This window comes from Entelurus aequoreus, linkage group LG05 (assembly GCF_033978785.1).
Source record: "Entelurus aequoreus isolate RoL-2023_Sb linkage group LG05, RoL_Eaeq_v1.1, whole genome shotgun sequence".
Lineage (NCBI taxonomy): Eukaryota > Metazoa > Chordata > Actinopteri > Syngnathiformes > Syngnathidae > Entelurus > Entelurus aequoreus.
Window position 1 is genome coordinate 63,189,178 of NC_084735.1, and position 15,532 is coordinate 63,204,709.

Sequence of the window (15,532 nt, forward strand, 5' to 3'; positions counted from 1 at the left end):
AGGCGGATGAGATTTGAGTAGTATTTAGCTTTAGCTAAGGTAAGCATGCGTTTATAAGTTATTAAACTATCACTCCATGCTTGATGGAAAACCTCAAGTTTAGTCGCGCGCCATTTGCGTTCCAGTTTTCTACATGATAATTTATGAGCTCTAATTTCTTCTGTAAACCATGGGGTGCGCCTTTTAGGGGCCCTTTTTTGCTTTAGCGGTGCTATACTATCAATAATTTCGCGCAAGGCATCGTCAAAGTTGTTAGTGAGTTTATCAATATGAACAAGTTTATCAATATGAACAAGTGGAATGGATTGGATACCGACGCACTAAAGAGGCTCTCTACATTAAGCTATGAAGTGAGGGGAAACTGAGTGAATAATGACAGGTTATATGATTATTTATTTAAACTCATATTCGGGCCACTTTATAATGAATATGTATGAATATTTGTAAAGAAAAAAAAAAAGTTTTTTTTTTTTTTTTTAAACACCAAATTATTTAGGGGGGCTTAAGAACATTTTAGGGGGGTTTGAGCCTCCCTAAAATAGGCCTAACAACCCCAATGCACCAAAACATAATTTTCCAATCAGCAAGAATGAGATTCGCTCAGTTTACATAGAAAAAGCAAAATAATGTACCATATATATATATATAAAATATAAAAACTTTCTGGCAACATTTTAGACCACTAACCTTCAAAATGGACAATCAAATCCCTAAAGGAACTCATGTAATGCCCGTTTGGGCCCGAGGGACATGGGTTAAACTAGTCTCAAGTGCAGTTTATGATCTATTAACCAAAAACATAAGACAAAAGTAAACAACCCACTGCGTTTGAGGTTAACTAAGAGTATTTTTTATTATTTCATGCACTTTATACAAAAAAGTAATAAATTAACTAGTTTTGACAGAAGATGCTTCAATTTCAAACTTCTTCTCATTTAGTGGTGAAAGAAAAATAAAATGTGGATTTTAAATGCAATAATGCTAATTGGTGTTTCATACTGTACAGTTTTTAAATTAAAAAGTCTGTGCAGGGAAAATGTCATTTGATATACATACAAGCAACAAAGCCGCATGTAGTTAACAAAAGTTACTAATATGAATCAGTGATTATATAGCAAACCGGTGTTACTGAAATGTTTTCAACAATAAATAAAAAAGTTCCAATGCTTAGATTGCAGCCGCTAAATCTGTAAGATCGGCAATTAGATGTGGTCCGGAAAACACACAAAAAAGGTGAGTAAGCCCTGATGCAAGTGACAGATAAAGATTAAATAATGTAACAGGTCTTTTCAAAGCCACTTGGTCTGCAGTGTGTGCTGATCCACACCGCGGGTTGAAAAACATTCATGTGTAACAGTCTCTTCATTTAATAAAAAAAAAAACAAGCCCAAAATGTCAACTGCACGTGGCGTTCAAGTCCAGTTTGCCTCATTCGGCACATTACAGTGCACTTCAAAAAGATTAAATCAGCTGTGGTTTAACATAACTGTTATTGTTGCACATTTTTAAAAAAATTGGTATTAATTGGAGTTAAATGTGACATATTTTGTTTATGTAGGGGTGGAGAAGCTTAAAAACGAGAAATTGGTGTAGGCACGTAAACTGATGAGGTCAGGTTTAAGATCTTTGTGTGCAATTTGAGAAGGAAAAAAATGAAGTCCTGATCATCCACATGCTCATTCCAGCTCCATGTGGGGAATCAGATGTTTTAAGGCATCATCAATACTATTTTTGATTGTCTTTGGTCATGGATGAACGTGTTGCTCTTGTTACAGCTACTACACAACCTGTGTTGTGTCGTGTTTCCACTAAATGCCAAATAGTGGAACAATACCTGGATGAGAATAGAAGCAATCAAGCGGTTGTATGAGTGTCTCCCGGACGAAGCGCCTTCCTCAGTGGACTTCAAATGGAGAAAAACTTAATGGGGAACTGCACTTTAAAAAATTTTTTGCCTGTTGTTCACTATCTTTATGAAAGACATGATGCTAATTTTTTTAATGCATTTTAACTCATAAACAAACGTAAGTAAATGTCCGCTTACAGCAGAGCAAATGGGAGGTCCTCTAATCCGCCCATAAAAGCCAATGAAAATGAAAATCATGCCCCTCATCTGTATAGTAGAAGGCTGAGGATGTAATACGACATGTTGGTAGACTTTTATGGCCGATTTAAACCCGGACATGGCGAAAACGCCACGAAAAGTAGCTTAGTTCCACCCACCTTTTCTTTGCAGGGATTTTGAGTCATTTTTCATCAAAAAGGATATATAACAAGATTTGAACAGTCGGCATCCTAATGACAGCAGACATTGCACAGTAAGTGATGTTTTATTATGTGTGTTGGCTCTCATGAAGTCTGTAGTGAGCAGTAATCGGTGATGTAGTGGGGAAAAAAAGTTACCGTGATAAGTGTTTTAAATTAATGCGCCGCGTATGCTTAAAATGATCAAAATACATAAATATTAAATGTTATTATAACTGTGCCCGTTACTACATTACATATATGCTTACAGCATGTATATGAAACCTTAATGGAGGTGTTTGGATGTTTTTTAAAGTAGTTTATAGGTAGAATAGAGCAACTCTTATAGGCTCCATTTTAAGCGGACTTTTGATCACACTTTTTTTTTAATATTTAGAATGCATAAATACAAGAAAAGCATGTGTGTTCTTGTCTTACATAAGGATTGTGAATAATAGACAAAGATTAAAAAAAAGTGCAGTTCTCTTTTAAAGACTGGACAAAAAAGGCTCCACAGATTTAGAGACAGGAGGCCCTTAAAAGTTCTGCTTCCGCCGCTTTTTGGCATCCATGGCATCCAGGATGGGCTGCCTTTTGGCCGTGTAGCGTTGCCGCAGCTCTTCGATCTCTCGCTCCATCATGGGATCCAGGGCGCTCAGGCGCATCTGCAACTCCTCAAAGTCCAGATTCTTTAACTGTGAACAAAAAGAAAACCACTCAATTAGTATCAGCCGATTTTCGTAAAAAATAATATCGCCATTGCAAATGAATGAGTTTTAATGCCGATCACAAAGGCAGATCCCCTCATGCTTACTCTTTTTATATATAGTCTCCCGGTATTTCATACTTGCCAACCCTCCCGTTTTTAGCGCCTCTCCCGATAACCTCCCGGCAGAAATTCTCTCCCGACAAACTCCCGGTATTCAGCCGGAGCTGGAGGCCACGCCCCCTCCAGCTCAATGCGGACCTGAGTGGAGACAGCCTGTTCTCACGTCCGCTTTCCCACAATATAAACAGCTTGCCTGCCCAATGACGTCATAACTGTAGAATGATCGAGGGCGAGTTCTTGGTTTCTTATGTGGGTTTATTGTTAGGCAGTTTCATTAACGTCCTCCCAGCGCGGTAACAACACACAACAACAGCAGTCACGTTTAGTCTACCGTAAAGCAGTTCGTCTGCCGTAAACAGCAATGTTGTGACACTCTTAAACAGGACAATACTGCCATCTACTGGATAGCCTCCAGAACACTGAAATTCAAGTATTTATTTTATTTATATGTATAATAAAATATATATATATATATTATATATATATATATAGCTAGAATTCACTGAAAGTCAAGTATTTCATACATATGTATATATACATATATATATATGAAATACTTGAGTTGGTGAATTCTAGTTTAAATATATTCCCCTCTTAACCACGCCCCAACCACGCCCACAGCCCCACCCCCGACCACGCCCCCAACCCCCCACCTCCCGGTATCGGAGGTCTCAAGGTTGGCAAGTATGCGGTATTTATATGCCATCAAGGAAAATGAACTGCAGTTCTTAGTATCTTTCGTATCGTTATCACAAGAGGACGAGGCTAAACATGTTACACACCGAGAGCTAAACTAGCCACTAATCTAGCTTTATACAAAACCTAGAAATAAGTGCTTAGTAAAGTTTAAGAAGTGTAGCTGGAAGTGCGTTACAGCAGAAAATAAGCAGCTATTGACATGAAATTAACAAAATACAGAGAGGATAATACAACAGCAAGTGTTGTGTGTCTGCATTGTCGCAGTCAGTAAACGACAAGCAAGAGGAGGGCAGATCGGTCCATAAATTGATGGTGTCGATACCAAGGGGAGCATCAGTATAAGAGCGACACTAAAGTTTTAGTCGATTTTTTTTTCCTCAATTTTTAAAAATTAATATTTTAAATTTTAGGGAATAATTCTCTTAACACAGGACTTTGAATTAAATGTTAGTTTTTTATTTGAATCTAGTTTAAAATGGAACAGCACTTTTATTGGAATTTTGTATCATTCACAATCTTTATGTAAGACAAGAACACATATGTTTATCTTTTTTTATGCATTCATTCTAAGTCGTAATATACAGCAAGTACGAGGTGACTAACAATGCAGCTAATGGGAGTACACGATACAGCTTATAAAGCCTCCTAAAAAACATCCCAAAACCGCCAACAATACTTATTTACCTGTCGTGACCTGTTATTAACCAAGTGTTAGCAATATTGGTATTACAAGCGCTAACGCATAAACTACTTTTAGCCGCACTGTAATCACAAGAGGTAACTAGTTTATGCAGCTATATTGGTATATTGAGCCAGTAAGCTGCTGCATTGTATGCATGCTGTTATGAGGAACATTAAGTGTTTCACCGCCGAGTCTGTGGACGAGTTGCGTACTTGTTGGGAAACGACAGACTGGAAGGCAATTGGAGCGGCCACGAACAATCTGGACGAGTATACGGACACTGTGACCTCATACATACAGTTCAATGAGGCGCGCATCATTCCAACGCGCACCAGGGTTTGTTATAACAACGACAAGCCCTGGTTCACACCCAAGCTCCGACAGCTGCGCAAGAAGAAGGAGGCTGCGTGGAGAAGCGGGGACCAAAGTACATACAGAGAAGCGAAGTACCACTTCACCAGGGAAGTGGAGAAAGCAAAATCTGTGTACTCTAACCGTCTACAGGAACAGTTCCGCTCCAATGATTCTGCGGCAGTTTGGAGAGGTCTAAGGGCCCTTACGAACTATAAGCCCAAAACCCCCCAGGCCCTGAATGACCGGACTCTCGCTCAGGGCCTCAACACACATTACTGTCGTCATGAACGGCCTTCAGCTCATCAAAGCCATGCTCCCCCCACCATCACCCTCCCCACCAATGCCAGCACATCAATAAAGGAGTTAAAGGACTCAAAGGACTCCAATGACATCACAGGACTCCAAAAACACAATAAGACTGTAAAGACCCTCTCCATTAAAGAAGAGGATGTACGCCGGCAGTTCTTGAAGCTGAATACGCGGAAGGCCCCCGGGCCGGATGGTGTCTCCCCCTCCACTCTCAGACACTGTGCGGACCAGCTGGCTCCTGTCTTCACTGACATTTTTAACACCTCTCTGGAGCTATGCCGCGTGCCGTCCTGCTTTAAGACCTCTACCATTGTCCCTGTCCCCAAGAAAGCACGGATCACAGGACTAAATGACTACAGGCCGGTCGCGCTTGGTCCTGCCTCACCTCAAGGACATCACCGCCCCCCTCCTGGACCCACTGCAGTTCGCCTACAGAGCCAACAGGTCTGTGGATGATGCAGTGAACCTGGCCCTCCACTTCATCCTGGAGCATCTGGACTCCCCAGGAACCTACGCTAGGATCCTGTTTGTGGACTTCAGCTCTGCCTTCAACACCATCCTCCCTGGACTGCTACGAGACAAGCTCTACCAGCTCAGCGTGCCCGACTCCCTCTGCAGTTGGATTAATGACTTCCTGACAGACCGAAGACAGCACGTAAGGCTGGGGAAGATTGTCTAGGACAGTCGAACCACAAACACTGGTACTCCTCAGGGCTGTGTACTCTCCCCCTGGCTCTTCTCCCTGTATACAAACTGCTGCACCTCCAGTCACCAATCCGTAAAACTGCTCAAGTTTGCGGATGACACCACCCTCATCGGGCTCATCTCGAATGGCGATGAGTCCGCCTACAGGAGAGAGGTAGACCGGCTGACGTCCTGGTGCAGCCTCAATAACCTGGAGCTGAACGCCCAGAAAACAGTGGAGATGATCATGGACTTCAGGAAAGTCACAGCCCCACCATCCCCCCTCACCCTGATTGACTCTCCCACCCCCGTCCCCATTGTGGACTCCTTCCGTTTCTTGGGCACCACCATCACCCAGGACCTCAAGTGGGAGCTGACCATCAGCTCCCTCATCAAGAAGGCCCAGCAGAGGATGTACTTCCTGCGGCAGCTGAGGAAACTTAAGGTGCCGACCGAGATGCTGGTGCAGTTTTACTCAGCCATCATAGAGTCCATCCTGACCTCCTCCATCACAGTGTGGTTCCCCGGCGCCACAGTCCAGGATAAGAATAGACTGCAACGCATCGTACTTGCTGCGGAGAAGGTGATTGGCTGCAAGCTCCCATCCCTCCAGGACTTGTTCTCCTCCAGGACCAGGAGGCGTGTGGGTCGGATCACAGCTGACTCTTCTCACCCTGGACACACACTATTCTCCCCTCTCCCCTCAGGCAGGAGACTACGCTCCATCCAGACCCACACCTCCCGCCACCTGAACAGTTTTTTCCCCTCGGCCATCAGGCAAATGAACAAGAACTCCTAACAGCAGCTCCTTGAATTCCTTGAATCCCTTCTAAGTCTATCTGATAGCTCAGTCACAGCTCTTTTTATACCAAATATGTGTTTTATGTCGCACGTTTGCACCAAGAAAAATTCCTAGTTTGTGAACCCGTTCTCAAACAATGGCAATAAAACTATTCTGATTCTGATTCTGATTCATTGCCTCTGAGTTGCTAAGTTTGTGCTAAATTATAAACCATTCCTCTCACTTTTATAGTAGAATGATTAATTTTCCTGAGGGAACTCTCCTGAAGGAATCAATAAAGTACTATCTATCTATCTATCTATGTAGCCATAAACCGAGAAGTTAGTCAACTTTGACATTCAACTTATACCCGGAGATGGCGAGAAAGAAGCAAAAAGACGCTCATTTTCATTTATTAATTTTTTTTACCTGCGGTAGAATTATGATTCTTCATCTGAACAGGAAGATATGAACATCCAATCAGTCAGCAATCTAGTTAGAGCAGACATTGTACTGTAAGATTGTTTTATTATGTTTGTAGTTAGTATTTCTTGTTTAGCACTTAGCAATAATGCTGCATGCTTTGTGTTACACTAATGTTGGATTTGTTAAGCACACAGCTTCTAAAACTTGTAGCTCATTCTCCATATTCAGGGTCAAAAACATAAGGTTCAGGATCATATTTTTTCCCAAAGTGGTCTGTGTTGTCTCTCATGAAGTCTGCCATGATCAGTAGTGTTGTTGAAGGGAAAAGTGAATGTTGGGATGCATCCGTGAAATTAATGTTTCCCTGTATGCTTGAAATGAGCAAAATACGTAAATATTACAAGTTATTATGAATGTGCCTGTTACTACATTACATGTATACTTACAGCGTGTGTATAAAACATTGATGGAGGTTTTTGTTTTTTTAGAGCGCTTTATAGGCGGAATATAGCAACTCCTATTGGATCTATTGTTAGCTGACTTTTGTTCACGTTTATTTACACAACAATTGTTTGTGAATGTTAGACAACATTCCAAAAAAAGTGCAGTTCCCCTTTAAATATTGTCTTTAGATTGTTAAACTTGAAACATTGAAAAATGTACAGTTAATACATTTAATGGTATATGCCAATCTGACGCATGGATGATCGGTATCAGAATCGGCAGAGTAAAACCCAGTTTGTAACATCCCTACACTAAATAGCGGCAGTGCACTGAATAACACAATAGCATAAAGTGAGCGTTTGACTCACAAAGTCAAAGTCGCCGTCCTGCGGCACCTTCCAGTTGTCGGGGAATATATTCTTGGACTGGATGTGGTAGCCGGGCTGCTCCTGAGGCTGGTTGTGGTTGTAGTTCTCCTGCTGGTGCTGGTTCTGATGCTGCTGCAGGGCCGCCTTGTTGGAGTCCTGCTTGTCAAAGTAGTCCATGAAGGACGGACGCAAGGGCTGCTGGGGGGTGGCGTGTCCTGTGGAACCAAGGTGATAGGACTTTTTAACTTTTAAAATCAAGGTTGTGTTTTAAAAGCAGCTTAAATAGGTTGCCTAATATGCAAAAACGACTTTTAAAGATGTTCAAACAGTGAAATGTAAAAACAAACAAAAACAACACGATCATTTTCCGCACTTGTGAAGTTCATAGAACATCTAAAAAAACAAAACCCTGATTCTGCAGGCTTTCGAACCACATCTTAAAACAAGCCTGGAACTACCAGTTGAGTATGGACGGTGTAGGGTGTGCATAGCGGGGGCTCCATGGAAATGAACCTTTTTTATGTTTTATTGGCACTTTTGCTAACTCCAGGCATCAACTCTACAATACTTTTACTAACCTGTCATGCCCAGCTTCTTTCTTGTCATTATGCCGGGGAATTCCACAAAGTCTGGCCAAGGGAAATCCGACAAGGCAGGCCGTTTTAAGCCTTGCGTGTCTATGGATCCAGATATCATGGAGTAGTCGGTCGTCGACTCTGCTCTTTTTTGAAGCATTAGTCGGAAGTTAGACGAAATGCGAGCTGACATCCCAGACAATCTTAAATCCGTTGTCAGAGGAGAGATCGCGGCTGTTATGGAACCATTCGAGAGCATTCTCTTGTCCCAGCTCGCTGCTTTTCAATATATTGTCCAATGTGCCTGCTTCCAACACCAAAGAGACAGTGATCTCTCTGGATGCAGAAAAGGTTTTTGACAGGGTGGAGTGGAACTATCTATTTTATGTCCTGGAGAGCTTCGGCTTCGGTAATAGTTTCATTTTGTGGGTTAAGCTTCTCTATTCATCCCCAGTGGCCTCAGTCAGGACAAATAATATTATATCCCAATACCTTTGCCTGTATCGTTCTACGCGACAGGGCTGTCCTCTCAGCCCATTGCTTTTTGCTCTTGAGTTTCTGTCAATAGCGCTTTGCGCCAATCTGCTTATTACAAGTATATGTAGGTACAATGTGCAGGTGAAAGTATCTCTCTACGCAGATGACCTCCTTTTATATGTCTCGGACCTCTCCATACGGCTGCAAGTACTCTTCGGGCTTTTCTGCTACTAACAAATATCCTCTGCACAATTTTCCCTTTAAAATTGCCCCTCAAAGTTTCACATACTTGAGGGGCAAGTATGTGAAACTTGCCCCTCAAGTAAGTGTGACCTGGGCATCCAGGTCACACTTGCAGAACTTTATAAAGCCAACTTTTTTACACTGTTGTCCAGAATCCAGAGAGATTTTGATCCCTGGTCCTTACTTACTATATCTACAGGGGCTTGTGTCAACTCTGTTAAAATTAATATACTTCCACGATTTTCCTATTTGCTCCAGTGTATACCGCTTTTTCTCCCTCAGTCTTTCTTTCGTAAATCAGATTTTATAATCAGTCAGATTTTAGACCTCATTTGGAATAAAAAAGACTGTCAGGTTACGTAAACAATATATACAGACACCCAAATCATCAGGAGGATTAGCACTTTTAAACTTTAGGGTTTACTACTGGGCCACCAACATTAAAATTCTTAAATATTGGCTGCAATATGAAGCATTTGATCCTCCCCCATTATGGCTGGTTATGGAGGCTAACTCAACTAAACCGGTATCTCTTAGGGCTGGTTCACTCTCCCATCCCCTCTTCTACTTCCGCTTTTAAGAAAAATCCAATCGTAAAAACCTCATTCTGGATTTGGGTTCAGTTTAAGCGCTATTTTGGTTTGCAAACTATTTCTAGTCTGCACTCATCACTGCTAATCATGCTTTTCCTCTCTCTCTGATCGATAGTGCCTTTTTAAGATGGTCAAGTCTGGAGATCAAAAACATTAAAGATTTATACATTGACAACACTTTTGCTTCTTTCCAGCATCTTTGTGATAACTTTTCACTCCCTAATTACCACTTTTTCTTTTTGATTTCTACAGATCCGCAGTTTTGTTCGTGATGCTTTACCCATATTTCAAAATTTACCGACTGACACGGTTTTAGATGTGTTTCTGACACCGCTTCCAACTTTAAAAGGATCAATTACACATATTTATAACCAAATTTTTCTTTTACGTCCTGAGTCTCTATATTCAATTAAGTCACTTTGGAGGATTTAGGAGTGACCTTATCTGAGTAAATAGCTGGACAGAGATTTTAAGTAAGTCTTCTATTTGTACAAAAAACAGCCTCATCCAATGCAAGCTAATGCAAAGGTTTGACTAGCGAAAATGTATGACGGAATATCTGTATCGTGTGGTCGGTGCCCAGTCTCTAGCTAATTTAATACATACGTTTTGGCTCTGCCCATCCCTGAACAGTTATTGGACAGTCATTTTTAACACTTTGTCTGTGGTCGCTGGCGAAAGGCTTGAACCAAATCCTGTCCGTGGACTATTTGGCAGAGGTGTGGACTCGAGTCACATGACTTGGACTCGAGTCATGAATTTGATGACTTTAGACTCGACAAAAATGTAAAGAGACATGCAACTCGACTTAGACATCAATGACTTGTGACTTCACTTGGACTTGAGCCTTTTGACTTGACAAGACTTGCTACTTTCCCCAAACCCAAAAATTAAAAAGTTATTCAGGAGCGCTCCGTATCTTTCATTGTGTACGTGTGTGTGTCTGTCAGCATGTGTGCTGTCTGTCAGCATGTGTGCTGTCGGTACAACATACAATCAAATTAGATCCACATTGTTTTCATCCGACAGCATGCATCTAATCAAATTGCAGGACAACCAACGAAGAAGAGCTGTCAAACAACGCGGCAGTGAGAAAAAATGATACCAAAGAGTTCCGTTCGGGTATAAAAACTATGAGTTGGTCAATAAAAAACGAATTGCAGTATGCAAAACATGCGGTTCGAAGATTACAAACAGAGACGCAACAACTTCCAACTTCGTTCGACATTTGAAGTTGCACAAAGAACGGTAAGTTTTGAATGTAAACTAACATTTATTGGCTAAGTAACGTAACTTTTATTTGCTGTGTAGTTAAATCAGTGAAGCTGTAAACTCACTCCTAACGTTATAATGTTATTGCAAACACGGCAATCTGTTGCGTCCACTGCAGTTCACTACCTTATTCATACTTTTTGTCAAGTTAATTTTTTTTAAGCAGGGTTGCATGAGGTACCTATACATAACGTTACGTTAGTCAATGTATCACACACAATAACGTAACGTTAGACGGCGGTCAGCGCCACCGCATATTTTAGCCACCTACAAAAAGACAAACATAGTCAAATAAAGGCCAGTAAAATGTACACTATATTAAGAATATGTGTACATATTGCATAGGGCCCTGACATCTAAAAAGTACAACTCTGTTCATTGTTTTGTTCATGTATTCGTTATGTTTTTCATGTGCACGCACACATCAACACACATACAGTATGAGATGAGATCAATGAGATAAGGTAAGAACAGGATAGAAACTGCTGTGGAACTAGTTACAATGCAATATGCCATGGAAATACAATGTTAACACTTTTGTGCAAATAAGACTTGTTTTTTCAAATGTGTTTATTCTGTAAAGGAATGAGTTAAATGTTTAAAATGACTGGTTAATAGTGCTATTATGAAGTGCAATGTCAGCACTATTTTTTTTCCTGCAAATTCAAATGCACTTGTTTTGGGGCAGTATAGCTCGGTTGGTAGAGTGGCCGTGCCAGCAACTTGAGGGTTGCAGGTTCGATCCCCGCTTCCGCCATCCTAGTCACTGCTGTTGTGTCCTTGGGCAAGACACTTTACCCACCTGCTCCCAGTGCCACCCACTCTGGTTTAAATGTAACTTAGATATTGGGTTTCACTATGTAAAGCGCTTTGAGTCACTAGAGAAAAGCGCTATATAAATATAATTCACTTCACTTCACTTCACTTAATAAATAAATACAGCGTTTTAAAAGCATACACAATCTGTGTAAATATAGTCTGTGGTCAAAAGGACTTGAAAGGAGTCGAAACTCAAAACGCAGGACTTGGAGACTTGACTTGAGACTTTCCAGTCTTGACTTTGGACTTGACTCGGGACTTGCCTGTCTTGATTCGGGACTTGACTCGATACCTGAGGGCAAAGACTTGAGACTTACTTATGACTTGCCAAACAATGACTTGGTCCCACTCTGCTATTTGGGGTAGCACCTCAGTCATGTACCCTTAGGAAATCCAAACAGAATCTTGTAGCATTCACTACTTTATTGGCTAGAAGACTCATTGTGTTAAATTAGAAAGCAACAGCGCCTCCTTGCCACACCCGCTGGATTAAAGATGTTCTGTATCTTCTCAAACTGGAGAAGATTAGGCAGACATTGAATGGTTGTTCTACAAAGTTTCAAGAACTGTGGGGTGCCTTTCAGAGATATGTAGGAGAGACTGATTCCCAAATTAACCTTGATTAAAACACAACTACGATGTGGGTGGATGATGAGCCTTCTATGTGCTGTTGCTTGTTATATATCTTTAAGGCAATTCAGGAATGCAGCTGTCTGTGGTTCCTTTTTTTTGTAATTATTTATTTTACTTATGATTAATGGACTCCGCCAAGGCTGCCCTTTGTCACCGATTCTGTTCATAACTTTTATGGACAGAATTTCTAGGCGCAGACAAGGCGTTTAGGTGATCCGGTTTGGTGGCTGCAGGGTTAGGTCTCTGCTTTTTGCGGATGATGTGGTCCTGATGGCTTCATCTGGCCAGGATCTTCAGCTCTCAGTGGATCGGTTCGCAGCTGAGTGTGAAGCGACTGGGATGAGAATCAGCACCTCCAAGTCAGAGTCCATGGTTCTCGCCCGGAAAAGGGTGGAGTGCCATCTCCGGGTTGGGGAGGAGATCTTGCCCCAAGTGGAGGAGTTCAAGTACCTCGGAGTCTTGTTCACGAGTGAGGGAAGAGTAGATCGTGAGATCGACAGGCGGATCGGTGCGGCGTCTTCAGTAATGCGGACGCTGTATCGATCCGTTGTGGTGAAGAAGGAGCTGAGCCGTAAGGCAAAGCTCTCAATTTACCGGTCGATCTACGTTCCCATCCTCACCTATGGTCATGAGCTTTGGGTTATGACCGAAAGGACAAGATCACGGGTACAAGCGGCCGAAATTAATTTGGTGGCGGGGCTCTCCCTTAGAGATAGGGTGAGAAGCTCTGTCATCCAGGGGGAGCTCAAAGAAAAGCCGCTGCTCCTCCACATCGAGAGGAGCCAGATGAGGTGGTTCGGGCATCTGGTCAGGATGCCACCCGAACGCCTCCCTAGGGAGGTGTTTAGGACACGTCTGACCGGTAGGAGGCCACGGGGAAGACCCAGGACACGTTGGGAAGACTATGTCTCCCGGCTGGCCTGGGAACGCCTCGGGATCCCCCGGGAAGAGCTGGACGAAGTGGCTGGGGAGAGGGAAGTCTGGGCTTCCCTGCTTAGGCCGCTGCCCCCGCGACCCGACCTCGGATAAGCGGAAGAAGATGGATGGATGGATGGATGATTAATGTTAACTATTATTTTCTCTTTTTGTAGTACACACGCACGCACGCACACGCACACACAGTTAGAAAGCCCACCTTTTTGCATGTGTGTGTTTCTTCACTAATTAATGCTTCACTGATGAGAGTGTTTGGCGAGTGCCCCTTTGTCCTACTGGCTTAGGCGGTCCTTGAACGCACCATAATTGTGTGGACCGTGACACAGCGGTTTGTTTACATTTATAACTTTCTCCAACTCTACTCCTTCTCCGTCTTATTCATCCACCGAAAGTTGTATGCTGTATGTGAATGTATAAAGACCACAGCAATCGTTGCTCAGCTTGCCAAGACTGTATTAAATCCACTAAAGCAGTGGTCCCCAACCTTTTTGTAGCTGCGGACCGGTCAACGCTTGAAAATTAGTCCCACGGACCTGGGGGCGGGGGTTGGAGAGTAATTATTTTTTTCATTTTTTTTTTTTCATAAACAAATTCAATCATGTGTGCTTACGGACTGTATCCCTGCAGATTGTATTGATCTATATTGATATATAATGTATATATTGTGTTTTTTATGTTGATTTAATTTTTTAAAAAATAAAATTAAAAAAAAGTTTGTTTTTTTTTGCCCCATTTTTTCTCCGTTGTCACCAGCGTATGAGTGAGAGACATGTTCACCAATCAGAATTGTTGAGCCTCGCATCCTTTGCCTCCTGGCCAATCAAAAGTGTTTAAGGAAACCGCAAGTTTGTGTGCGCTGCAGTGGAGGCAGTCAGGAAGTTAATAACAAACCTTATACTTGCACCTTGAAAAAAGTATTAGGTGACTAGGCCTGGGCCAAACAATAAATGAAAATTATGTTGAAATACTTTGCTGGCATCGATCAATTGCGGTCTGTGTGTGTTTGTTTTCTTTGTCTCCTGCTTCAAACAGGGAGAAAAAAGGTCCCACTCTGTGCATCACTCTAAGCACCTTATTTAACTGTAGAAATAACTGAATACAGTATTTTTGCAGTTTTATGCATTCATGTGTAAAAAAGATAAGAATCGCAAATGAATCGCAATCTCAATTTAGTTTTTTCCCCCAAAATTGCGCTTGCGATTCATTTGCGTTTTTTCCCCCCTCAAAATCGTGCAGCCCTCGTCTAGATTATTCATGAACTCACTCCTCATGGATCTCTGGTCCTCCTCTTCTTCCTCGTCATCGCTGTTGATGACCATGGTGCCAAGATCCGACTCCAGCATGGTGTTGCCGTGTTCGATCATAGTCTGCGCCCCGTCGCTCATGGTGCTGGTGGCTCGCATGGTGCCCGCGCCCTCCGAGCCTGACTTCACCATTGTGTGAGAGTCCACCTCAGTTTCCTCCTCCTGCGAGACACCAGAAGAAGAAAAAGTAGGCCATTTTTTTTTTGTGAATTAACATCTGGACATCAGCCAGTGAACTGAACATACAGAATTGTCTTCTTCCTCCTCGAGCTCTCGCTGCTGCTCCTGCTGCCTCTTGGCCTTCATCTCCATGGCTTCTGTGATCAGGTCCCTCAAGATGGTGACTGGTTTGGCCTGGCTGATAAACGGATGCTGGACATCCACAAAACAAAAAGCATCAGATTTCAAATTCACCATGTTTCATCAAGTAGGAGTGCATTTACTTTAGTTTTTACTATGCTATATATTCCAAAATTACCTGTAAGAGTTGTGTGGCGGTGACTCTTTGTTCAGGATTCTTCACCAAACACTTCTTGACAAAGTCCGTGAACTCGTCCGACCACAGCTCCGGCTTTCGGAATGTCGGCGGAGGGTTGGTGGGGATCATGAAGATGGCCTGTGAGGTGAGAAGAGGGCGGTGTTATGTCTGAGGTACATTACCTAAAAAAAAGAAAGAAAAATACTTACTCTCATGGGATGGATGTCTGCGTAAGGAGGCTTGCCCTCTGCCATCTCGATGGATGTGATGCCAAGAGACCAGATGTCAGCCACACAGTTGTAACCAATCTCCTGGATCACCTCCGGAGCCATCCAGAATGGGGTTCCGATCACAGTGTTCCTCTTGGCCATGGTGTCCTACA

At 42.4% G+C, this 15,532-nt stretch overlaps 1 protein-coding gene across 1 annotated transcript in view; it reads right to left on the reverse strand.

Moving 5' to 3' along the window:
• Positions 1–386: 386 nt before the first annotated feature.
• LOC133650869 (serine/threonine-protein kinase 3) overlaps positions 387–15,532 on the reverse strand; it is a 28,387-nt gene continuing 13,241 nt past the window's right edge. Inside the window, exons 6-11 of the mRNA XM_062048595.1 lie at positions 15,360–15,527; positions 15,151–15,288; positions 14,919–15,044; positions 14,633–14,834; positions 7,821–8,035; positions 387–2,939 (exon numbers count right to left, since the gene is read on the reverse strand). Coding sequence (XP_061904579.1) covers positions 2,781–2,939; positions 7,821–8,035; positions 14,633–14,834; positions 14,919–15,044; positions 15,151–15,288; positions 15,360–15,527 — 1,008 coding nt within the window. The 3' untranslated portion in view covers positions 387–2,780. The remainder of the gene's footprint in view (positions 2,940–7,820; positions 8,036–14,632; positions 14,835–14,918; positions 15,045–15,150; positions 15,289–15,359; positions 15,528–15,532) is intronic.